Source organism: Sinocyclocheilus grahami, unplaced genomic scaffold (genome assembly GCF_001515645.1).
Source record: "Sinocyclocheilus grahami isolate Dianchi unplaced genomic scaffold, SAMN03320097.WGS_v1.1 scaffold161.1, whole genome shotgun sequence".
Classification (NCBI taxonomy): Eukaryota; Metazoa; Chordata; class Actinopteri; order Cypriniformes; family Cyprinidae; genus Sinocyclocheilus; species Sinocyclocheilus grahami.
The window spans coordinates 1,481,476-1,509,279 of NW_015505340.1; the positions used below are offsets into that span (position 1 = coordinate 1,481,476).

Consider the following 27,804-nt stretch of genomic DNA (forward strand, 5'->3'; position numbering starts at 1 on the left):
TCACTTTTACATGAGTTGTTTATAACTCTTATTAAAGTCAAATAAATAAACCCAATGTCTCACCACACCCAGTATCCTCTGGACTGACCTGACCAGCAGCGAGCCAGAACTCCTGCACAGACATTGACTGTCCAGTGCATGTGGAAACACAAGAAGAGCCAGCTTCCTAGGAACATCCCAGCTGGATTCATTTATCCCGTCAACAGATGATGTCAAACTTTCCTTTCTTTCCTGTAAAACCATAGAATGATCCAATGATCATGAAACGGGAGGATTTAGGCCTAGAGTATGATCTGATGATGCTGCCAATTCCCACACCAGACCGAACAGTGGCATTTTCCATAACTGCTGTGAAACATGGTTCAAAAATTGACACTTGGGTTACAGTCACATCATAAGTAAAAGTGCCAAATTCAGATTTTGTTGCTTAAATCTATTATTCTGTTATGTTTGCTCACATGACTTTTTAAATGTGCCACATAATAGACTAAAGAGTCTTTTATGTCTAAAACTCCCAACCCTGGTATTTATTATTGTGTTTTATTTATTATAATTCATTAATAATATATACATATTTATTTTGTTCATTTAAAAAAATCTATTTATTCATAATATAAAATTCTTAAAATATTAATAACTAATGCCTTGACATTGCACCACAGTCCTACATATTCTTTACAGTAAATCAAAGGCACAATTATTAAATTGCTTTAAAAATAAACAACAAAAATGCAATAATTCTGACCTGGCTGTTTTAACTGATATGTTATGGTGCAATTTTTTTTATAATTATCCAGTATTTGTTCAATTTTGAATAAGGCCCAGATTTTAATTGAAAATTGCATTTAATATGGTTTTTGCTGTTTGCACTGTCATCCATTAAACAGATCTGACATTAACAGTCTTATAATAGACCTTGATTACATATACTGGCACAACACTAACTACAGTTCATGAATGAATATCTCATTTTAATGTCCAATTAGCCATTATCTGTCTAACAACAGCTGGTTACTTAACAGGCATTAATTGTGGTGTTATATACTGTTGTGTTTTCATAACCTTACTGTGCTGTGGCTCATGGGATTGATGTCTATTTGAAATCCAGCCCAGAGTTTCATTGTATCTGACAGAGCAGCTCTGGTTCAGTCATTCTCTCTTATCTTTTTGGCTGTATACATAGGCGGAGCGTGTGTAAGGCTGGTAGACAGTGTAGACATCATCAGTGATTATAACGATAGTTTTTTTTGTGTGCGAGTGCTTAAACTCGCGATAGATCGAAGTTAGTGATAATGTTCTTCACTTGCTTCCTGTATATAATTTATTCGCTGTTTGAATAACTCTGGAAATTAAAACGTTATAATTAGCAACTTACATTTTTTATTAAATTGTCATCATGTTAAATACAAATTCAGTCCTATTAAAAATATTTTATTAGCCTACATGACACCCATATCAGGTACTTGCCTATAAAGACGAGTTTATGATGTTTGTAGTTAATAGATTGCACTAACATTAGGCTACTTTTAGCCTTACCCTGGAGTTGGTTCACCCTCCGCCTATGGCTGTATATTACACAGAATGAGTGCACCTTCTCCCCTGATTACACCTATGCTATCAAAAATATGTGCTTAACTCATTTACCGAAGCACTCGCAGCCTCTGTCTTTGTAATTACTGCAGATTAGGGACTAATATCTAATTATGCCTTAATATGCTTTAATGCATTTTTAATGACAGCTCGGTGTTCCAGTCAAACTCTCAGAGCGATTTGGGAGATGTGTCGAAGCGGTGAGAGAGAATCTGAACAGTCGTATGTTGGCGATGGAAAGGTTTATCTTACTATGCTCTGGTTCAAACAGAAACAAACTGACACTCAGTAGTAAGTAATTAGGTAACTTAATAGTTAGTTTTTTCATGCTCTCTTAAAGCTGTATTTGAGGCTGCCTGATTTGACAGAAGCATGTACAGCTGAATGAAAGTGTTTACAAATACTTGAAAAATCCTCTGAATTTCAGAATTAATGGACTCTAAAATGTGATCTGATGAAGACAGTGATAAATCAATACCAGTTCCAGAGGCTTCACTGTAGAAATCCATATCCCTTGAAGCTCTGATGAATGCATAATTTTTTAATCCTTTTGAAACAATCACGAAAATGGTTGCACAGCCATAATTATTATAAATTAAATTAAAATATAAATAAAAAATATACCTAAATGACATGCAAATTCTCAGATGCATGGCTTAATCTGAAGTGAAGATAATTCACAATAATTCAGAGACCATGGCTAAAGACATTTTTAGGCACAGGTTAGGGATCTAAAAGTCAGATAATTTGTTTTTGTTTACTGCAATGTTTTTTTAATATTTGTTTTTATTATGTTTTATTACATTGTTGTTTTTAATAATAATAAATTGTTGTTAAGAAGAAGAAACAATTTATCACCTAATATAATTCATTAGCTCAAAATTAGAGAATACTGCAGATGTACAGAATTCAACTGATGTACAAATGATCAAATAATCAGCATCTCAATCATTCAGATTTTATTTTTTATTTTTTAATTATCAACATGCAAATACACACCCTGTTATGGAAGAAAGCCACACCAGTAAGCACCTGTTTAATGTGCTTTTGCACGAGCAAGTTTGTTTTTAACACTGTTGTCTTATGATTTGGCACTGATCCATCTCTGTTTACTCTAATGAAATGTGTTATGCTCTGCATGGTATGACCAGAGATGGATGCAAATTGCATTGCGTCTCTAATTGGTAAGGCCTGATGTTTATGAACTGATTCCTGTTAATTAATACTAGATCGTCAAATCGAGCAGCTTGCATATTTTCTGCATAAATTATGGCTAATTGGATCCCGCATCACCCTAATGCAAATTGCATTCACAATCCTTCAAGTCAAACTAGAACAATTCAGAATGGACAGAACATTGCTTTAGCCAGCATTACACATGACAACTGAGATCAGCTGGCCAAATCATGATAAATCACCACAAGAGTTTTTCCATCAAGAGATCTTGGAATCTGAACATTTACGGGACGACGGCTCTTGATTAAAGGACTTCAGTTCATCAGCACTGTGTGATTATGCTACTGCAAAGAAAGCCAAGATTATAAACAAAGCAGACCAAATCACTCCATGAACTATTTGACTGCAAATTTTTATTTTGGTATACTGTATCTCCCACTATAATAAGAAGGACATTTTGGGACTAAAAGACTATTGACCCCGATTTCCAACTACAAATTTGAGTTATCCATAACATTTGTATTTAAAAAAATGAAAAATGGCAATTTTATGGTTGTCAAAAGAATAGATTATATATAAATGTAATAAGTTGTACATAATTATATTATAATTAGATATAATTATAGTATATATTGTTTTTTAAAAAGTACAAAAAAATCAATAAAGTGTAATAATATAAATTTTCTCTAAAAAATATAATAATATAATATAATACAATACCGGGCTGTAAGAGTAAACACCTCAAAAAATGTTAACATATTGGATTTTGATGCCATGCTTGCACAATGCAAGTAACTAATCTCTATAACGCTTACTGAAGCAGGAACACATTAAAACACAATACAATGTGAAAAACCGTGGTACAGTCATCCATCACTACAAGTTAGGTCACACAACATTAAAAAGACACATGCATACATAAATTCCCCAGACATGCATCCTCAATTACACAGGAACCCCTACTGAGCTAATAAACATCAGAATGCAATCATCTTGGCTGAGCCGGTAGCAATTAATGGAAGTGCCATTATGAATGTCTTAATGTAAGTGGAATGCATGCGTTAACGCTGGACTGTGGGTATTTGACCTTAGACAAGATCATTATAAGACTAACAGGGTGCCTGTGTTTACCTGTGATGTCGTGCTGCTTGAAGGAGTCACTGTAGACTTGGTGTTGATTGGGACAGTGTTTCTTCAGCCATTTACACACGTCCTGCTGGCTCCACAGCGCCACTGGTTTGGACAGCTTCACAGTTCCCGGCTAGGCAAGAAAAAAAAAATAACGAAAATGTAAATGTAGATTCCCCCCCCCCCTTTTTCCCCATCTTTTAAAGAAAGAGGGCAGCTAGAAATAAAAATTCTGTCATCATTTGCTCACCTTAATACCTGCATGACTTAATTTTTTTCGGTGGAAAACAAAGAAATTAGGATGTGTCGGTTGTTTTATTCCATGAAATTACAATAAAGCAGGATTGAAGCATTCAAGATTCAAAGTGTTCTGAAGCCATACGATACCTTGGTGAGAAAAACAAACTAAAATATGTGAAACTGAACCACTTCACAAGACAAGTCGAATGATTCATTTACCAATTATCTGGACATTAAGTTCAACTCAGTGATTATCATTGAATAAATAACTTCAGAAGACTTAGAAAACATGAGTACTTTTATTTGTGATCTTTTTCTAAGGCTTAAATGCTTCAGTTCCCATTCATTGTAATTGTGTTAAAAATAGCAACTGACACATTTTTAAATGTGTTCCATGGAAGTCATCTATTTTGGAACAAGGAGGGTGAATAAATAATAACAAAATTTCATTTTTGGGTGAACTATCCCTTTAATGACTGCCTCCTGTTTGAATGCCACTACTTGCCATTTGAGTGTGGTGTGAGCTGAATTCAGAACGTCTGGAAAAAGGGCCATTGTGACAGCGCTGTTGAGAGCTGAAGTGTAAGCTACCTTTAGGAAGCAGGCTAATTCAGCAGCGACAGAGCTCAGGCAAACAAACAGACGCTGAGTCAGTAGAAACAACCTCCAGTGGGGCGAGAGTCACAGCCCAACTAAAAACAGCACTGAGCTAATTAACCCAAGATATCTGCCACTGAGCTTCGAAGGCAGGCCCGCAGAGCCGTGATCGCTGACAGAGTCTTGCAAAAGGATTGATGAGGTTTAATATATAAAGGTACATTACACTGCATTGAAAGTGCAGTGTGAGTGGAGATACCGCCATGAGCTCCATTTCACGGAAGACTTTAAAAAGTTGTGAGGATGGAGTTCCTGCAGGTAGGAGACAAGTGGGAATGGCTTTGCAGGTGGATTCCCAGCCAATTAAATGGAGATGAGTGACAGATGAGATGTTGAGGGGAAGAAAAGTGAGCTTTTAAAATTATAACACACACACACAAACACAATGTCACAGTCATTCTGACCTTGGTGTAATCAGACAATTCAAGAATTTTCATGTTACTATAGCAACGAAGCATGATGACTTGAAGATATGAATGCACAGCACTAAATCATCATCTATGACAACAGGAGTCAGAACTCATATTAGAGGCATTGTAGACTTATGATTTTGGTTGATCAAATTAATGTATAAATGTATAAAAAAATATTTATTATTAAAGATGAAGGACAAAAATATATGGCTTCAATGAAAACAACAATGTATTTTTTTTATTTATGCATTTTATTGTTTGATGGAATGAACATTTGATTAATTTGTCTATTTCTAAAATATACGGCTCAGGAGTTTATATATGATTCTCAATAAATTCAACTAAAGTTTAATAAAACAGATGGACAGCTTAAATCAGAGCAACAAAGCAGACTCTGTGCATTAGAGTGCCATCTTGTGGTGAATAGCTTAACTATAAAAATATTTGTAATGCCAGTGAGTTCAATGTATGCAGTGAGAAAATATGCTAGCTTTTGTTCACACTTGCTGATGTAAAATGATATTGTCAATTCAGCTCTGTGATGTTGGTGGGTTTCCTCCGATGAACTGCTTGCTTTAGGTCCTTCCGCAAAATTTTAATTGGATTAAGGTCCGGAATTAGACTCAGTCATTCCAAAATGTTAACTTTGTTCTTCTTTAACCATTCTTTGGTAAAACAACTTGTGTTCTTGGGGTCGTTGTCTTGCTGCATGACCCACTTTCTCTTGAGACTCAGTGTTCGGACAGATGTCCTGACATTTTCCTTCAGAATGTGCGGGTATAATTCAAAATTCAGTGTTCCATCAATGATGGCAAGCCGTCCTGGCCAGGTGCGGCAAAACAGGCCCAAACCATGATACTACCACCACCATGTTTTGCAGATGGTATAAGGTTCTTATGCTGGAATGCAGTGTTTTCTTTCTCCAAACATAATGCTGCTCATTTAAACCAAAATGTTCTATTTTGGTCTCATCCATCCACAAAACATTTCTCCAGTATTCCTCTGGCTTGTCCACATGATCTTTAGCAAACTGCAAATGGGCAGCAATGTTCTTTTTGGAGATCAGTGGCTTTCTTCTTGCTACTCTGCCATGGACACCATGGTTGTTCAGTGTTCTTCTGATGATGGGCTCATAAACATTAACATTAGCCAATGTGAGAAAGGCCTTTAGTTGCTTAGAAGTTAGCCTGCAGTCCTTTGAACCCTAGTGGACTTTTACACATCTTTCTTTTAGAGTGATCTTTCTTGGTGGACCACTCCTGAGGAGGGTAGCAGTGGTCTTGAATTTCCTCCATTTGTACACAATCTGTCTGACTGTGGATTGGTGGAGTGCAAACACTTTACAGATGGCTTTGAAACCTTTTCTAGCCCGATGAACAACATCAACTCTTTTCCTGAGGTCCTCAGAGATCTCATTTGTTTGTGCCATGATACACTTCCACAAACATGATCAGACTTTGATAGATCCCTGTTCTTTAAATAAAACGGGGCACACACTGACACCTGATAGTCATCTCACTGATTAAAAACACCTCTGAACAGATGGACTTTAGTTTCACCTTCAAATTAATAGCTAATCCTATAGATTCACATACTTTTGCTGCTCACAGATATGTAATATTGGATCATTTTCCTGAATAAATAAATACATTTGTTTGACTGGGTTCAGGACTTGCATGAAATTTTTTTGGATTATATTTATGCAGAAATATAGACAATTCTAAAGGGTTCACAAACCTTTTGAGCAGCACTGTATATTTCTTTATGTAATATATAATTTGTCAGATGCCTGAAATGTTCCAGTGATTCTTGTCCTGCTGGACTGAAAAAAAGTCACAATTGACATGAAAACCAAGCTGTTCTTACAATATCGGGGAAGTCATGGCCTAATGGTTAGAGAGTCGGACTCATAACCCAAAGGTTGTGGGTTCGAGTCTCGTACCGGCAGGGATTGTAGGTGGGGGGAGTGAATGTACAGCGCTCTCTCCCACCTTCAATACCACGACTGAGGTGCCCTTGAGCAAGGCACCGAACCCCCAACTGCTCCCTGGGCGCCGCAGCAAAAAAATGGCTGCCCACTGCACCGGGTGTGTGTTCACGGTTTGTGTGTGTTCACTGCTCTGTGTGTGCACTTTAGATGGTGACCCATAAAAATCTTCCAGACCCCAAACTTTTAAGCAGTGGCGGCTCGTGGGTTTTAAAATAGAGGAGGCACACTAATTGTATTGGTCTGGGGATCCCTTTTGTATATACTGTTTGAATGACAGCTTGGTAAATCTGTTGGCAACCAAATATTCAATATCGCTAATTATCATAAGTACTTGGTACATTATCAGCGCAGCGCGAGACATTCAAACTAATAGCGTGTAATTTACTTCTCTATGATGTTTGATTGATATACCAGAATGGAGGCTAGCCTCCCCTACGAGGTTTCTTTTCTCAACACTCCTCAGCACTGAAAATGAACACTCGATGGTGATTGGCTCATTTTTTTTACCAACGGAGGCACGAGAGCTCAGCTCTCCCCTGGCCTCCCCCTCCCCTTCTCATTCACAATAGAAAAGTGGCGCTTTCCAACTTCAGTAACATGTTATGGTATTACAGCTGTGAAATTACAAACAAAAAATACACATTCTGAGACATGAACTGAAATGAATGGTGAATTTTATTAACATTAAATCGTCCTCCTCCCATTTTCACCTCAAAATTTCGGGGAAGCTGTGCCTCCCCTGCCTCCCCCGACAAGCCACCACTGCTTTTAAGTAGTGTAATTATAGATGTCATTAGCGTTTGAGATCACAGTAATAGTCTTGAATCTATTCTCACCCTGGAGAGCTCAGATTCTGAGACGGAGCGCTGAGGTGGAGATCGTCGCTGGAAACCAGGACTCTGGTCCTGAAAGCCTTGGCTGTCATCATCCAGTCCATGATCAACAGACACTTCCTCCAGGTGTGAAGTCACATCCTCTGCACACACCTGATGGTCAATCCCATTCTGGGTCAGATTGCAGTGAACAGCTGTGGAAATCAACAAGTCCAAAACTGGTTAGTGACCAATAATGACCATAAGGTGGAGCCATTGTATGTGGATGTGAACCTACTGTAACTGATGACTCTTTCCAGACTATATAACACCAAGACATTAAATGACTTACAGATGACGGTTTAACACATGATAGTCTCTTGTGAATAAGTTATTCACAGTAATTCAGTTTTACATCTTGCAGAATGTATCTTAGAGCTAAAATGTGTAATGTTTACGGTCTATGTAAAGTATTTTAACAATGTTAATTAAAACAACTATAAGTAACCAATAATGTGAGATATGCACAGGACTATCTGTCTGCCTGTTTAAACAATGACAGATGGAAGGAGTGTTCAGAACATGTTGCTTTAAAGAGCACCTCCTGTGATACAATTTTTTTTAATATGTAATGCAAAATACAAATTGAAAAGCCAAAATTGACGTTTTGCCAGGTCTCTGGAGAATATAAAGCATGAATTTCAGCACTTAAGTCACTCATTTAAAAAAGAACAAAAAAAATCACATTGTCCTCTAGATGGCATATGAGACAAAATTAAGCATCTGCCAAGGCCTGATAGACGCCACAGCATTTCTATAATGCCATCTGATTGAAATCAGATATGGCTCATGCACTTTTTAGGACAAACCATAATGTTAATGGACACAGAATATCTTGTGAGTTGTGAGGGCTTTGATATTTCTCAGAAAGAACAGAATCATTTGATTAATACTTACAGACCATAATAATATCAATAAATAAATAAAAATAATTCTATTAAAATTCAATCTTAAAAGCTGATCCTTACACAGCACATTTAAAGCTTTTTCTGTCATTGTGACAAACTGCAGAGCGTTAAAGAGTAAAACACTTGAATAAATCCGTCTGTCATGTTATCTGGAGTGAATTGAGGCCAAGCAAATGAGAGCCAGACGAAGCTTGTTCTGGCAGAAATTACACAAAGCTGAAGACTGAATTAAAAGCCCAAAATAAATCCGAGTGCTGCCTCATAGCATGGAAACATAGGGTGGTTAATGACTAACCACAGATCTCTAAGACAACAATATGTGATTAAGTTCAGAGTACATCAGACTACAAAATCATCACTGAAGCATCATATACGCCAACTGTTTAATGGTTAATAATTCAATAATTTCCATCCCATCTGTTTGCAAACAATAAACAAGCAGCTTACAACAGAACATTTAACTAGAACCTTATGTCTTTTATAAAACATGCATGAATCTTTTTCTGTGGAACACAAAAGGATATGTTCAAGCAGAATGTCCAAGCTGACCTTTTCCATACAATAAAAGTAAATGGTGAACACCTTAAATTTCAGTCTATTACTGACAAAAAGGAAAACAATTGATACATTGCATAATTGATAAGAACTACTTTTGCAATGCTTTATGGTGCTTTTATGTCCTTTTTGAAGCTTGTCTGCCCCTGGTTCCCACCCACTTTCATTTGATAGGCGAGAGCACAAGCGCAGCTCGGACATTCTGTGAAATCTCTTTCAGTGGAACAAAGAAAGTCATAGGCCCTACAGGTTTGGAAAGAGATGAAGGTGAGTCAATTATAAGAACTGCAATTTTTGGGTGAACTACTTGGATGATAAGCTCAACAAGCTCTCAATGCTAACACCATCCTGTGGCATTGCGTAACAGGTCATCAAATGAATCAAAGTCATGATGAAATCTGCTGAATACCATTAGTGAGAGAACGACTGATAACTTGAGCAGAACAAATTGCTCTGCTATTATTTACTGAGCCCCTGTTGCTGTGAATGCTGGGAATATTCATCCTGCCTTGATATGTCTGTTCCAAAACAGACAGAGCCAGTGCATCTACAAGAAAGAATCAGCCTTGAAACAAAAGCAACTTAGCATGCAAAGCACGAAGCGCTTCCTTCTCTCAGATTCTCTCCCTTTCTTATTTCTCCATGCTTCGCTCTCCATCTTTCTTAGGTTCCACAAAATTGAAACCATTCAGTCAGGTTGTCTAATGGCCAGGCGCTCCACAGGATAGATAAATTATACATTTAATTCATATCACAGACAGAGCATTGTCCTTGATTTGAGTGTCTGAAGGGCTGTTGTACATGGGGCGGGGGGGGAGGTGTGGGGGGGGATTTGGTTGATGTTGGGCCTTGAGGTGGGTAGGATGCTTTTTCTGCCTTAGCCTCTAAATATAGATCAAGACGTTCTTCCTCTCTTCTGTACGATGACATGCACACCGAGAGAAGAAGGAAGTGAGAGACAGAGACAGAGGGAGGGATGCTTCAGAGTTTAATCCAGCCAGCTGCTTTCCCCCCCTCATTTAAAGCACTAGTTCACCCAAAAATTTAAATGTTGTCAATATGTTCTCACCCTGATGTCGTTAAAGTTTTTTTTTTTTAATGGAATAAGAAATGAGAAATTTGAGGAATATTCACAGCAGCATTGTGATCATGTCTGCTCACATCATAAATCATAGTAATAATAAAAACACTGAAAACACTTGTGTGCTATATAGTTTGGGGCAAATAAGATAAAAAAAAAAAAAAAGAAATTAATGCTTTTATCCAGCCTATTCGTCAAAGAACCCTGAAAAAATGTTTCACAAATATTAATCAGCACAACTGTTTTCAACAGATAATAATAAGAAATATTTATTGAGCAGCAAATCAGCATATTAGAATGATTTCTGAAGGATCATGTGACACTGAAGACTGGAGTAATGATGCTGAAAATTCAGCTTTGCCATCATGGGAATAAATCACATTTTAAAATATTAAAATAGTAAAAAGTTATTTTAAATGAACTTAGATTAGTAATATACAATTATTACTATTTTTACTATATTTTGATCAAATAATTACACCTCTGTGAGCATGAGACTTTGGATTTTTTAAATGTTTTTCAACAAACTTCTGAATGGTAGTGTATGTTTTCTGAAGTGATACAATAGATTTGTTTGACAAACAGCCTTTTTGTAAACTTTTTATCAGAAATGCCCTCTGTTGTACCTTATGAAGCATAACATGATTTTGGATGTCAGTTACATTATCAACCATAACGGTTTTTTGCATTTCAAACATGATGCCTGATGTCATATTTGCAGTACATTTACATTTAGGCATTCAGCCCGTTTTGTCAATGCATTTCAGTGCAATGGAGTCCATTTGCTTGCATTGCTTTACCTGGAAATCAAACATATGACCTTGACTTACTGTTACAGAAATACTGAAATATTTAAAAGGAATGTTTGAAAGAAAAAAGTTTGTTTACAAATTTCAGTTTGTTCAGTATTGTTCATCACAATATTACACAGTTTCCGATTATTCAAAAGAAAACAAAGGGTTGATTTTTGTAGGGTTGTGATTTGTAAAAAATAAAAAAAAATTATCTACTGTCCCTTTAAACCAGGAGAAGGAAAGCAGTGTTGGTTTACAGAGTGAAGCATCTCCTATAATGCTAAAGGCCGGAAAGGATGAATGAACAGAGGATCGATTCAGCTCAATAGTGTCTGAACATCATGACTCGTATTACCGTTAGCCTCAGCAGTATAGTGAGCATATGATCTGCAGTGCTCTAGTGTGCTTCATGGTGGGTTAGGCTGTGCTTGTGATGGCTATGCAATCTGAAGTAAGGCTAGATGGCAGGTAATTTAAAAGTGGAGTGGTTTGTTTGTGCACTCAGCGTGTGACCCAGAAACAGAAGTGGAGTTAGTTGAGAATCAGCTGATTCAGAATATAAATGTACATCATTAGTTGGATGGGGTGAAGAAATAAAGCTTAGAGTCTACTTTGAAGGCAGTTCACTTTGAAAGTTGTCAACTGCTCTGACACACACACACCGTTGGAGGCTGGAAGCAATAACCTATTACAGTATATACATTATCCACAAGGAGAAACCAACAACTATGACCAAACCAAGCTCTTCTCCATGACTTAAGGACTAAACTGATGTGATTTAAATCCTTTCCAGGAAAAGCAGAGTTTTATGTATTAATTTCATTTAGAGGCTAATACCATTTGATAACACTTTTTTTACATTAACTCATTTACAAAGCACTTGTGAAAATATTAACTATGAATGTATTAAATCACTTTAAAACCAAACATACACTATACTGTTCATAAGTTTGGGGTTGGCAAGATTTAAGATTTTAAAAGAAGTCACCAAGGCTGCATTTCTTTGAACAAAAATAAAATAATATAGAAATACAATTTAGAACGACTATTCTATTTTGATATATTTTAAAATGTAATTTATTCCTGTGATGACAAAGCTGAATTTCCAGCATCTACTGATCAGAAATAATTCTAGCATTTCTTATTATCAATGTTGAACAGTTGTGCTGCATGCTTAATATTTTTGTGGAAATTGTTATACATTATTTTCAGGGTACTTTAATAAATACATAGTTTAAAAGAACAGCATTTATTTGGAATAAAAATCTTTTGTAACATTATAAATGTCTTTACTGTTAATTAGTGTATTCTTGCAGAATTTTTTTTTAAAGAAAGAAATTGCAACGTAAGGCAATTGAATAATACATATTTGTCTCAATAAATATATTTTATGCATAACAACAAAAGAAACTTTAAAATGCATTATGGCAACAGGTTAGGCAGGACCTATAGTACCATATAAACATTATGCTCATCATTACTACGGTGGCAGAGAGAGCTCAACGTGCTGCAAATAAATAAATAAAAACACATGCAAATAGAAAAAACCCCCATCAAATTAGGAAAACATCTTCATCAGTTTGACAACACATGCGCTGCAAATACGCACAACACAACCAAATACAGAAACGCGCTGCAAACACGCAAAGACCACATCGGAAATTAGGGCTGCACGATTAATCGAACGCGATTGTCATGCGCATTTTGATAGTAATGCCGGTTCTGTAATCAGCAGGAAATCATCATCACGTGCTTTCAGATGGAGCAGAATTTACTACACATAGCCGTAGTTCACTGACAAGTTACGCAAAAAAATCGATTTTATTGCGCGATTCTGAAATCGAAGAAATCATTTGCGATAATGACAGCTGTTTGCATAGCTTCTCAGTGAACTACGGCTCTGTGAAGTAAATGCTGCTGCATCTGAAAGCATGTTAAAATACCACATTTAATAACATATTTTTACTCCAAACTCACTTCATAACGTCAGTCGAGTGTTTGAAATAAATCCTTCTGTGAGATGATGTGGCTTCTTACACAGAATAAGGCACGCAACATATTTCATAGTATTTAAGCAGTGATAAAGGCATTGCATTATAAATATACTTTATTTTAATGAAAATTATAATAAGAATAACTCAGATAAACCGTATATTGCCGTAGTCGTGTGTTTATTAGTCACGTTGAATCAATGAAAGCAGTTGAATCTTCTGTTTATTCAGCTGCAGCGATAGGCATTTTCTGGGTTTCTTCTGCGAGGCGCATTTGTAATTTCAGCGCGAGAGCGCCCTCTGGCCTTTGGATGGAAATTTACTGCTGATCACAGAACCGTGCTTCACTGAAAGATACACATGACAATCGCAGTTTCTGTCGAATCGCAATCTCGATTCCATTTCGATTTATCATGCAGCCCTATCGGAAATGTATAAGAGAACCATAACAAGTGACAAACCTGGCTGGGACAGGCTTCAATGTCTACTCTGAAAGGTGCGATTTTTATTTGTTTTAACATCCTGATCATATGATTCCTTAGCTTTTTTCGATATTATTAGCCTAAATAAGCTGACGAAATACACAATTACTGTAACTGTGAAAATAAGTAAGCTGGCTAATTTACTTTTACAACTTCCCTTACGAAAATTAACCATGGTTTTACTATTAAAAAAAAACAAGGTTACTATAGTTAAACCATGGTAATCACAAATTACACTAACCATAGTTTAACCATGGTATTTGTGTAGTTACACAAATGTTAATGGTAAAATGGTAAAAAAAAAAAAAAAAAGTGTTTTTTAATATTTGGTCATTTTGTGAGTATTTGCAGCGGGTTTATGTATTTGGTTGTGTTGTGCGTATTTGCAGCACATGTGTTGTCAGACTGATGAAGATGTTTTCTTAATTTGCTAGTACTTTTTCTATTTGCATGTGTTTTCTTAAGTTGCAGCACGTTGAGCTCTCTCGGCCGCCGTACATTACACATCATACACGGTAAATAACAGATAAATATTACAAATGATAATCAGCGGTGTTTAATGAACTTAAGAGTGTCAGAAGACTGCTGTGAGATGAACATACTGAATTTTTGGCCCTCTGTCTAACTAGGAAAGCTTTTACAAATGTAAAACTGCACAGCATTTAGTGACTGTCAGAGGAATGCGATGGATTTCCAAATTGTAACCTCTTAGCTTGCTGCTAAAAAAGTTCAAGCATATGTATTGTAGCATTTTTAATCCAAGATTCACCACAAAACACATGCACATCATGAAGCCAGTGGATTCTTAAAACACTTTTAATGGAGGGGAAAATAAAACACATCATTACTATCAAGCTTGGGTCTCTGAGAGTTCAAATTAAAATTATTTTAATATGACTGACTTGACTATTGAAATTTTATCTGTTAGACAGATCTAAGAGTGCAGCTCTGTGGAGTTGAAATCTGAGAAAAAGTTCAATAACGCTAGCTCAGAAAACTCTGAAGAACAGCTTTCAAATCAGCAGGGCCACTTCTCAGTGGACTCCTTGTTACACGGTTGCTAAAGCTCTAATTGAGCTCTTTGAAGATGCACAGAGAAAGAGGGAGAGAAAGAGCTAATTGTCCCATACGTGAGCCAATGGGACAAACTTCCAATCTTGGCCCCCTTTCTCAATTTTAAAACAGGCATCATCCACGATAAAGGGATTGTCCCTGCTCTATAAAGTAGGTCATCTTAATTCTGGAACTGGATACGGAAATTGGACCCTGCCCTGGAAGACAAAGCGCAGGTCTACTGAATTCATTACATCTCCAAATCCAATCTGGATCTCGGGATACCACTGGTCAGCTTGGTTCAAGTCTGACCAGAAAAAAAAGAGGGCAATTTGCCCCTCATCATTTCTAAAGTGATTGAATCTGACATCTTATCAAAAGTTAAGACTGGATGATATGTCCCAAGCATTCATGCCTCCAGGTTTTTTACTTTTTACAATTCATCAAATTGATGACGAGCAAGAAAACCTGACGCATACAAAGATGTACTGTACATAGTTCCAAAAAAAAGTGACCCACTTTAAATAGACACAATGTTACTCTAAAAATATCCTCAACATTGACCTACCAATAACTTGCTTCGCAGACAAAACAGAGGCAAAACACTCGCTGCACATTTGAAACAGTCAAGGTCTTGAGAGAGATTATAAATAGCAAGTATTGCAAGTTAATATGGACGCAAAGTACTGAGACAGATATACATATTTAAACAGGAGCAAGATTTTGAAAGCATTTCAAAATACTATTTTAGGGATTTGTGACTTGTTACAGAAACAAGGAGTTTCTTGCTGGCATCTGTCCACTGGGACTGCACTTTCTACTTGTAAAACCTCTCTTAAGATCCACAAAGGAGAACCGGTCTTCTCATTTTATGTTTTTTTCATGCCACTCAAAATAATCTTTCTGCAGTAATCATTTATGACCTCCCTACTTTCAACCGGTTATGGCTACCCAAATTTGTTATGTAGCCTAAGCAAATGTAACCAAGGAAAGCGATACCTGACACCTGCTATTGGTGACATTAGCATACAATACACACCAAGTTCAGCAACATACAGTCATCACTGTATTTCTCATCTAAGACAGGTGAGATCCTCTAATATGTTATTTCTTAATCCAAATTATATTGAAGCAAACATGTAGTGACTTTCATTTCTGAATTTAAAATCCTATAAACCTAAAATCCAGATGAAACCTGGAAATTTAGGTTCTAGAATTTCAAACCAAAAATCTTATGACAAAGACAAATATCAAATTAGTGACATTTAGCGTGTTAACTAATGTCATAGCCTTACAAACCAATGCTAGGAAAAGTATATTTCAGCTCAGTGCAAGTGATTCATTCAAGGCATCCAATGAATCTACCTGCAATCTGACAGACTAGTGACAGCTAATGACAGCAGATGAGTTATTGATCGCAACAGTCGGAATTACATGACTTAGCATGAAAATAAGAAGCTTATCCTTGCAGAAAACTAAATGTTCATATGTAATTGCTAATTTACTATAGTGGTAATCACAAATTACACTAACCATAGTTTAACCATGGTATTTGTGTAGTTACACAAATGTTAATGGTAAAATGGTAAAAAAAAAAAAAAAAAGTGCTTTTTAGTATTTGGTCATGTTGTGAGTATTTGCAGCGGGTTTATGTATTTGGTTGTGTTGTGCGTATTTGCAGCACATGTGTTGTCAGACTGATGAAGATGTTTTCTTAATTTGCTAGTACTTTTTCTATTTGCATGTGTTTTCTTAAGTTGCAGCACGTTGAGCTCTCTCGGCCGCCGTACATTACACATCATACACGGTAAATAACAGATAAATATTACAAATGATAATCAGCGGTGTTTAATGAACTTAAGAGTGTCAGAAGACTGCTGTGAGATGAACATACTGAATTTTTGGCCCTCTGTCTAACTAGGAAAGCTTTTACAAATGTAAAACTGCACAGCATTTAGTGACTGTCAGAGGAATGCGATGGATTTCCAAATTGTAACCTCTTAGCTTGCTGCTAAAAAAGTTCAAGCATATGTATTGTAGCATTTTTAATCCAAGATTCACCACAAAACACATGCACATCATGAAGCCAGTGGATTCTTAAAACACTTTTAATGGAGGGGAAAATAAAACACATCATTACTATCAAGCTTGGGTCTCTGAGAGTTCAAATTAAAATTATTTTAATATGACTGACTTGACTATTGAAATTTTATCTGTTAGACAGATCTAAGAGTGCAGCTCTGTGGAGTTGAAATCTGAGAAAAAGTTCAATAACGCTAGCTCAGAAAACTCTGAAGAACAGCTTTCAAATCAGCAGGGCCACTTCTCAGTGGACTCCTTGTTACACGGTTGCTAAAGCTCTAATTGAGCTCTTTGAAGATGCACAGAGAAAGAGGGAGAGAAAGAGCTAATTGTCCCATACGTGAGCCAATGGGACAAACTTCCAATCTTGGCCCCCTTTCTCAATTTTAAAACAGGCATCATCCACGATAAAGGGATTGTCCCTGCTCTATAAAGTAGGTCATCTTAATTCTGGAACTGGATACGGAAATTGGACCCTGCCCTGGAAGACAAAGCGCAGGTCTACTGAATTCATTACATCTCCAAATCCAATCTGGATCTCGGGATACCACTGGTCAGCTTGGTTCAAGTCTGACCAGAAAAAAAAGAGGGCAATTTGCCCCTCATCATTTCTAAAGTGATTGAATCTGACATCTTATCAAAAGTTAAGACTGGATGATATGTCCCAAGCATTCATGCCTCCAGGTTTTTTACTTTTTACAATTCATCAAATTGATGACGAGCAAGAAAACCTGACGCATACAAAGATGTACTGTACATAGTTCCAAAAAAAAGTGACCCACTTTAAATAGACACAATGTTACTCTAAAAATATCCTCAACATTGACCTACCAATAACTTGCTTCGCAGACAAAACAGAGGCAAAACACTCGCTGCACATTTGAAACAGTCAAGGTCTTGAGAGAGATTATAAATAGCAAGTATTGCAAGTTAATATGGACGCAAAGTACTGAGACAGATATACATATTTAAACAGGAGCAAGATTTTGAAAGCATTTCAAAATACTATTTTAGGGATTTGTGACTTGTTACAGAAACAAGGAGTTTCTTGCTGGCATCTGTCCACTGGGACTGCACTTTCTACTTGTAAAACCTCTCTTAAGATCCACAAAGGAGAACCGGTCTTCTCATTTTATGTTTTTTTCATGCCACTCAAAATAATCTTTCTGCAGTAATCATTTATGACCTCCCTACTTTCAACCGGTTATGGCTACCCAAATTTGTTATGTAGCCTAAGCAAATGTAACCAAGGAAAGCGATACCTGACACCTGCTATTGGTGACATTAGCATACAATACACACCAAGTTCAGCAACATACAGTCATCACTGTATTTCTCATCTAAGACAGGTGAGATCCTCTAATATGTTATTTCTTAATCCAAATTATATTGAAGCAAACATGTAGTGACTTTCATTTCTGAATTTAAAATCCTATAAACCTAAAATCCAGATGAAACCTGGAAATTTAGGTTCTAGAATTTCAAACCAAAAATCTTATGACAAAGACAAATATCAAATTAGTGACATTTAGCGTGTTAACTAATGTCATAGCCTTACAAACCAATGCTAGGAAAAGTATATTTCAGCTCAGTGCAAGTGATTCATTCAAGGCATCCAATGAATCTACCTGCAATCTGACAGACTAGTGACAGCTAATGACAGCAGATGAGTTATTGATCGCAACAGTCGGAATTACATGACTTAGCATGAAAATAAGAAGCTTATCCTTGCAGAAAACTAAATGTTCATATGTAATTGCTAATAAACAAAACAGCTTATGATCTCAGGATATTGACATTGGACTTGTCTAGACAAAATCTATAAGATCTATACAAACTGACATGTACTGTAACTGCAATACCATAAAAATGTGACACTGAGATATTTGTTAATCACACCACAAAGAATAAAAGGAAAAAATAAAACACTTGATGACTTGCATTGACAGCCAGTCCAGCATCTTAAGCTGGCACAAGTCTGATAACATATCTCAGTATCCGATCAATACATCCTTTACTTGGTAACAATTCACTAAAAGAAAGATGATAACGTCAAAGTGCTTTAATTACAGCAAATTAATCAGGTACTAAAAATACTGAAAAGACTTGTGCAAACTTAATATGCTTCATTGCTGTGAACATGACAAAAGCAGCCAGCTCCTCTAGCTCCCCTAAATTCAGACGAATATTAATCAGAGCTTAAATTAGACTGACTATCTTTATCCCTTCCCTTCGGCGTCAACTCTCTAAAGTAAAAATAGCTATGAGCAGTGAATGAATAGACGTACAGAGCAATCCATATTGATCCCTCCAGTGGGTGAGACCGCATTTGCAGCTTACTGACACGGCCCTGAGTCTTAGGATGAAAAAGTTTCAGTCTCTATACGCAAGGTCTCTTTAAAGATCTAACAGATTGATGCTCCCTACTTGTTCACATAGTATTCATAGTGTTCACATCCTAAGAAGAAATGTACATAATGTATCAAGACAAGCAAGTGATTTTTACCCCATCTTAGCACTAAGGAATGGTATGAGAAACAAATATTTTACATTGCTCAGGCGTCAACAGATGCACAGATAATTTACTGAGGAATGGCAGAGATGGGTTATATTTTACTTTGTAATGTTCTTAATCAAAACTGAAAATTCTGTGCAAATCAAATCATCAATGGCCGACCGATGAATATGCACATATTCAAATTTGGTGTGATCGTTTCAGCCTGTTAACATCAAACTTGCCTGATTCCACTATATGCAGATATCTGAGAGCTGCAGCTGAGGAGACTATCTCTGGTGTATTTCCAATATCTGCAAGTCAGTCAGTTTCGATATGAGTTGAGTGAACAGCTTTCAAGGCATCATTCTGTAAATCCTATTTCTCATTCACCAAGCATGTTGAATTTTTATGACACCATTAAATAAATATCAAACTTGTATACTTTTCATACCTTGAGATAAGTTTCTCTCACTTGCAAACATTCTGTAACTTTATCAAATGCATGAAAGCATCCTTTGGGTTTTCAGTGCGTGTATCTTTTCCTAGCCTCCAGCAAAGATACATGACTGCAATCTTTTCTACATTCTGTAAACATAGTTTCTTCTGACATTCTAAAGAAGTGAACTTAACTTCTACAGTGTCAGTGGCATGGCATTTGAGATGCTTGGGAAAATCAGTACCTTCTTGCCTTTCTCCCTTGCGACCTGCAGCATAATGATTCAGTCATGATTCCCTGATCTCCAAATTTCACTATTCGGTATGTATTATTTTGACTGGGTCATTCTAATATTCTGATTTGGTGCTCAAAAGACATTTATGTTGTCTAATATTTTTGTGGAAATCATTATACAAAGGCTACGTTCACACTGTCAATTTTTGGGATTGACAACCGCATTTTCTTTACAGGTGTAAGTCTCGAAATGTCCCGTTTACACAGCAACTTACAGTTGTGTTTAGAATACTGTCTGTATGAACGTGCAATGGGAGTCAAGCCCATAGGCCCTATTCCTTACCAGTAACCATAGCGACAGTGACCAAAGTAAAATCAAATATGGCAACGTCCATAAAACGTCCGACACGACAAGAGTCCAATCGAGCCGCGAGTTCTTTCGTCAAATCTTCATTAACCAACAGCAGCTTTTAAATTTGGGTGGAGAGCATTTGAATCGCGCGCAGAACACAAAACTGACGGGATCTAAAGCTTTCAGCTCATTTCTCCGTCACTGTAATGCCGAGTTCACACTGTACGATTTTAGCCTGATTTTTCACTTGCCGACAGGTTTTGCGAAATCGCCAACAAATGCCCAAAATCGGTGCTCGTTCACACGAGTGACAATCACGCAGTGTGAATTATCAAAGACGCGATCTGAGGGAATCGCCGACACCCATGAAATATTTTACATGCTAAATATCTGGAGCTGTTGGCGATTCACAATCACGCTGTGTGAAATGAGTTCTGACTGAAAAACACATCGGCGATGACCTACAGCCAATGAGAGACCAAGATACAGGGCAGCGGGAAGTTCGGGGAGGAGTTATATGAAACGTAGTTTGCGGACCAGTGTTGCCAAATCTGCGATTGCCGCCGGTTGTTTTTTTATGTCAGCAGTTTGAAGCGACCCCAAAAACATGATATTTAGGCCCTGGAATGTGAAATGTACCAGGAGAACCCCGCCAAAAAAAATATATATATATTTTACCCCCGAACGTGAATTTTACTGGGGGACCCCCTCGAAAGCAACTGGGCTATTTTCAGGCTAGTTTTGAGTAGTAATTGGGCAGGTTTTGTAGCGAAAACCTGGCAACCCTGCACCAGACAGAGCTGTCGGCGATTCTTCCTATTGTGAAGTCATGCAGTGTGTAACCTCCTGTCGTCGTTCCATCGTGCAGTGTGAACACAGCAACAACTGAATACTACCCCAGATAGTCGTTCAGTGTGAAACCAACCGTGATGCGACGTCTTTGAAAATCGTGCAGTGTGAACTCTGCATAAGTTACCGAAAACACACATGAAAACACGTAGCACACGGTAGACACGCGTTTGTGCGGCAGAGCGGCTCTCTCTCGTGCTGTATGACGTGACAGACAACTAGTTGTCCAGTCCGGTTCCATTCACACAGCACGTGTGTTCCGAGAATGCGGTTGTGAGTCCTGAAAATTTACGGGTGTGAGTTCGGTTACAGAATGCGGTTGTCACGCCCATAAATATCCGAACTGTGTGTGAATATAACCGTATTAAGGACTCAAATACAGGACTGACAACCGTATTCTGTTGCTGTGTGAACGTGGCAAATATTTTCCAGGTCTGATGAGTAGAAAGTTCCAAAGAACAGCATTTATTTGAAGTACAATTTGTTGCAAAAGCGTTTACTGTCTCTTTTGATTAATTTAATGCATCCTTGCTGAATAAATGTATTAATTTCTTCCAAAGAAAACAAATCTTATTGACCCCAAACTTGAAGAGGCATTATGTCTATAGGTCAAAAATGTCGAAACCGGTCCCCTTGCATGCTAAACGAAAACTCAGTGCACCATTAGACTAACTTGTCTTAGATAAGGAATAACCCTGCTTAAGGACTGCCACAAGTACCCAAAAACCAAAACTGTGATCTGAAGAACTTTAAACATAAAAAAGAACATTTTTTAATCTCTAAAAAAATAAATCATTGCCAACTCGACTGCCCTATATAGCAGAAACTGGTTCTTGTAACACCTTGTCAATTCTTTTGATCAAAGATAAGAGCTTGCTCTCTTCAGAAGCTGTATTCTGGAACGTACTCTCTTTCGAGTTTCTTTAGCGTTGCATACATATTAGCAATGTGTTGCACCACATCAGTCTCTGAGTCTGCCTGGAGTGGGTGGGAGTCTCTCACCATTTTGATCTTGAATCTGTTCAGGAGCCTGAGAACGCAAATGTCTTTGAATGTCTCCTGTGACTATGTAAGCGCTCCGTCACCAAATTTCTCTACTCAATTTTACACACAGGAAGCATACCTGCATTCCTCTTTTTATATATGTCAAACTTTTCAACATAACGTACATATTTCTGCCACTTAATGTCAGTGTCATGCATATCTAACATGCATAAATCTAGTGTTCTGCTGTTTTATAATGTGCAAACATCACTCTAAAAGCAGAAAAGGATGAAACATTCAGCAGAGCATGAACTAAGCAGCCCTCCAGCTGAGTAATACTGCCGTGTCTTGTTCATTCAGGCTTGGTTTCAGCTTATATGTCTCATCCCTGATGACCAATCATGAAGCAGAATAAAAAGTTTTTAAGAGCCAAAGCATTTATACAAAAACACCCAGAGCCAGATAATGTATGAGATCCCTTGAGATGATACAGCAAGACTCTTTAAACAACCATACTACAGCACAAAGTGTTTAAAATATATAATCACTCAAGAGTTTTGCAACAGAGCTGTAGGGAGTGCCCATTTTTCAGTGGAATAAAACAGCAGGCCAGCAGTACAAGTAAGGAGTTACACTCCCTAAAGATCCATTATCTGTAAAGATGTGTACATTTTTGTGCACACACCTTTAATGTAAAACCTATATTATCAGTTACTTTATTCTCTTGACTGTAAATACTGAAACAAGACATCTTCAAAATGCTGACTACAAAAGGTTAGGATATAATTCTAGCATTTGGCCCTATCCAGGATGTAAATTACAGTATTGGGTACAGTATGAGGTAAACAATTAAACATTTTTTTAATTGCATGTCATTATTTAAAATTAACTGGAGGCCATCCATCACCTGCACAGATAAAGTTACTTATTAGAGGTAAAATGGTTTTTTATAAAAGCAGGCATTTAAAGAATCTAAGGAATGTCCATGGAATTTATATCATATTTGGAGCCAGACCACGTTGGGTCAAACAAGAATCTAAGAATCAAACAAGATACTGAATAAACTGTAATTCCTAGTTTCAGTTAATTTTTTCAAAGATTCAGTATTATTAGGCTATATGATTATAGGAGGGTTCTTGTTTGATCTTATTAAGACTCCCAAAACACCCTTTGCTTTCCAAACTAAAATTCTAATATTATCATATTTCTATAAATGTAAACTTTTTGTTTCACAATTGTTTTGCTGTTTACATGTTGCTATATTTGCCATAATACGCTATGTAGTGACAGGTTCCATTGTTAGTTTACAAAGTAGTACTGCATCATAGCACTGTACAAGGAACAGTATATTTTTTCCTATGCAAGAACGGTGGAAATGTCGAATACTTTCAAAAATAATTCGACCCTTAGAAATATTTACCGACGTTAATGAGTGACAACTTGTCCCGGTTTCCTTTACAAACCCCATCATTCCACAAATCAACTTTAATAAGCATTCAATAACAGTAAAATAACTAGATCATGTGACATCAGTTAAGTGATGTTGATTCTTCACAATATTCATGGCCTCACAAAACTGGTTTACTTGAACTTACCAATACGACAGAGTAACAATCGATAAGTCGTCATTCAATGGAAGTTTCGAGAAATGACAGATAATTACAGCGACGTTGTCTTCAGAGATAAACCTACCTCGCATTGGGTTTTGAATCCAGAGGATTCCCCCGATAAGGTGTGGAGACTGCCCTAACATCATGGAACCAGAGCAGGTGGTCGAAACACCAACGAAACACCTGTCTAACACAAGCGCCCAGCTCGCGCGCCTTATGAAAGCTGATTAATAATAACGCGCTCGAGCCAGTCCGCAGCTCCTCAATGAAGAGCGCATCGCATCTCAATGACCAACGTGAAAGAGTCGCACAAAATACGGGTTCTAAACATTCAAATGATTAACTCGGAGAAGGAACATGCTGTATGGTGGTGTTCTGTTCCTCTTAATGGTGTTCCGCGGTGAGATGTGAATCAGTGGGTGGACGTGCAGATGCTGAATGATGCCGATCGTGAATCTTTACTGTACATGCATAGACTGATCTCAAGCCCACGGGCCCCGTGAGCCCATCTCTATGCCATAGGTTTCCAGCGCAAGAGCAGGGCAAAGATCTGCGGCTGATCGGCAGCCAATCATAATCCCAACCCGGCTGTGGGGAAGCGTTGTTTGTTTGTTTGTTTGTTTGTTTGATTGTTTGCTGCTGAAGCGTTCTTTTCAATAAACAAACATTTCCGCAGAAATTCATCTGGAGACGTTTGTTGAAGTCTTACCTTGAACAGCCATGCTGCTACTCCATGGGTTCGCGCATTATGGGAAGGTAAAGAAAGCTGTTGGTTGTCTGAGTACCCCACTCTGCCAAAGCGTCTTGCTTATTAACACTTGCAAGCAACCTCTGTCAAAGCCGAGTGTGCTGGAAAAGCGTGAAATGTGTTCCCAAAGAACCATGGGTATTGTAGTTCCACCTTAAAGTTACTGGATATGTAACCACGTTGTTAGACCGGTTTCAACTCATTATATTTATCTATCTATCTATCTATCTATCTATCTATCTATCTATCTATCTATCTATCTATCTATCTATCTATCTATCTATCTACGTGTGAATTTATTTATTTATTTATTTGACTATGACAATTACATTTATCCAAAGCAATTTACATGGAAGAAATGTGGGTTAAACATTTGAAAGTAAACTGGTTGTCAACTCTGATTAAAAACTCTGATGTTTATTCACATGTTTGAGAATTATGTTTGAAGAAATTTATTATTATTATTATTATTATTTAGGTTACAAACACATTCTATGCTGCAAGAAATTTGAAAAAAAAAATAATAATTAAAAAAAAATAGCAGACACAAATTTCAGACACATTTATGAACAACAATATATATATATATATATATATATATTGTTGTTCATAAATGTGTCTGCTATTTGTTTTCATAGAAATTGTACTTGTGTAACTGTGAACCTTTTGCATCCCTCTAACTCATTGAATATTATTTTTGAAAAGTTCTATTGTGACATAGAGATTTCTTCATTGTTATAATTTCTAACATGTTTGAAAGACATGCGTATAAATCTTAACCTATGAACTCCCAAACTGTAAGTCAAAGGTCCCTTTAAAACACGTTTTAGGTCAAAGTTGGTATGCTTTTTTCTAATATGGTAGTTAGAGCAAATGTTTCTCTCTACTCTTTCAGATCTAGCTGTCCAAAAAGGACAACACTGAATCAGAACAACCGGAGAGCAACATAAGCAACTTTACTGAGCTCTTAATCTGGACCTGTGAAAGAGTTTGACATCCCAGGATGACACAGAAGCTATAAAGTGGAGAATGCAGAGACTGAAGAGGCATCATTATAGATACAGATCACTGTCTGGGGAACTCAGGCTTTCTCAGTTCCTTTTGCATGAGTGAATACAATAATGATGAGCACGAATCCTTTAGAAATTATTATCATGTAAACCTACATCCCTATCACTGTATGAACTGATCACATCACAACCTAATTTAGGTTATGGGAAATGTTTAAGAATATATGTCACCTATAATTATATATGGTTCATTTTGGTTCTTCTGTGTGGCAATATAAAAGTATTTTGAACAGGTTTAGTTGAACAAAAGAAAAACTGCACAGTATTGTTTCAAACCCACACTAACGCAAGTATACATTACGCTTCTAGATCAATTTGATTCCAGTTGGAGCCCCTTGGTGGACATCATGGATCCTGGAACAAATGATGTGGGAAACCACGATTTTGGGTCTGACCAAGTAGCTTTTCCTGAAATGATACTTTTTATATTAATTTTATTTTGTTTTCATTATGGACACTCAACATTGCAAATAAATAGCAAATGTGGAACATATGAAGTGTAGACTACTATTACTCCATTCTTCTAAATTGAAACCTTCAGGTGGAGCTACAAAGCTTGCCTGTCCATCAGGTCCAGGTATAAGATTTTGTTCCACATTTTTATGTTATGATACAGCACTTCCTCTAAATGTTTTTTTTTATCCGCATTCCTGAAGATTACAGTCAGCTCTTGTTTTTCTGGTTTCCAGACAAATGACAATCAAAGAACAAATGTTTGGCATTACTGATAAGGTTTGATCTGTGACTGAACACGATGTTCTGCTGCTACATGCCTGTCTTCATGCACTTACAGTAGGTTGATGCAATTCCCATAAGCTTCCCATAAACATGCTACCATTTGTTACTGTATAATGTAATGTATTTTGAAAGATTGCAGGCATTTTTTCTTTATTTGCATTTTAAATCACCCTGAAAGAAAAAAGGTTGTTCTTGTATTTCTTGTAATGTAGGCAACTTCCAAATTTCCAAATTGTAAAAAAACAGCATCTGTGGATGAATTTGTTAAGGACAGGTTTTTTCATACACTATTTATACTAATTAAAACAATGACCTCTCTTGCTTTGCTCAAATACTTGCATTTTGTTGGTTCTTCAGCGGTTCTTTGGGGTGGTTAAGGTGCTATATAGCACCACTCCCATACAAAGAAGCCGTTAAGCCCCTGTATAGCCTAGTTCTTTAAAGGTTCTCTAACTCTTCCTTAGTCTAGTTGTGGAAAGGATTAACAACGACATTAAAATACAGTGCATTTCCTGAAGATAATGTGATTCTCAACCTTTTTGCCCTAAAGGCCCCCCTAAAAGGAAATATTCCAGGACCCCCACATGAGACTTTTTGACCTCAGAAAAGCATAAAAGTGATTCAAAACAACTTTTGCCATTGTAGTAAATTCCCATTCATAGCAAACATATGAAAGTGGAGTTACATATCTAAAATATAAGGAGAAGAATGGGGTTCATCTTATGGTTCTACATAGCACCATTTGACAAAGGTGCTGTATGATTACAAGCAAAATGAACCACTTTTAGTGCTATTTAGCGCCATTTTTGTTTAGAGTGTATACAACATGTACTAAATGCAGAGGTAATATCCAGATTATAACGACTGCAAATTCATGGCAAGGAGCAAATTGTAGCGTTAGCGCACTGCTCCCTCTTCTGGACGATTTCCAGTATGACAAATAATACAGGTGCATCTCAATAAATTAGAATGTCGTGGAAAAGTTAATTTATTTCAGTAATTCAACTCAAATTGTGAAACTCGTGTATTAAATAAATTCAATGCACACAGACTGAAGGAGTTTAAGTCTTTGTTTCTTTTAATTGGGATGATTTTGGCTCACATTTAACAAAAACCCACCAATTCACTATCTCAGCAAATTAGAATACTTCATAAGACCAATAAAAAACACATTTTTAGTGAATTGTTGGCCTTCTGGAAAGTATGTTCATTTACTGTACATGTACTCAATACTTGGTTGGGCCTCCTTTTGCATGAATTACTGCGTCAGTGCA

The 27,804-nt window shown here is 36.9% G+C and overlaps 1 protein-coding gene across 2 annotated transcripts in view; it reads right to left on the reverse strand.

Moving 5' to 3' along the window:
* Nucleotides 1-24,840, reverse strand: part of LOC107592942 (sterile alpha motif domain-containing protein 12-like) — a 90,591-nt gene extending 65,751 nt beyond the window's left edge. The window contains exons 1-3 of one of the 2 annotated variants that reach the window (XM_016282530.1): nt 24,684-24,840; nt 8,031-8,221; nt 3,898-4,027 (exon numbers count right to left, since the gene is read on the reverse strand). In XM_016282530.1, coding sequence (XP_016138016.1) covers nt 3,898-4,027; nt 8,031-8,221; nt 24,684-24,696 — 334 coding nt within the window. In that variant the 5' untranslated portion in view covers nt 24,697-24,840. Of the gene's footprint in view, nt 1-3,897; nt 4,028-8,030; nt 8,222-24,056; nt 24,369-24,683 lie in introns of those variants that run through there. The other variant, XM_016282529.1, reaches the window with a different exon arrangement.
* Between the last annotated feature and the right edge of the window lie 2,964 nt (nt 24,841-27,804).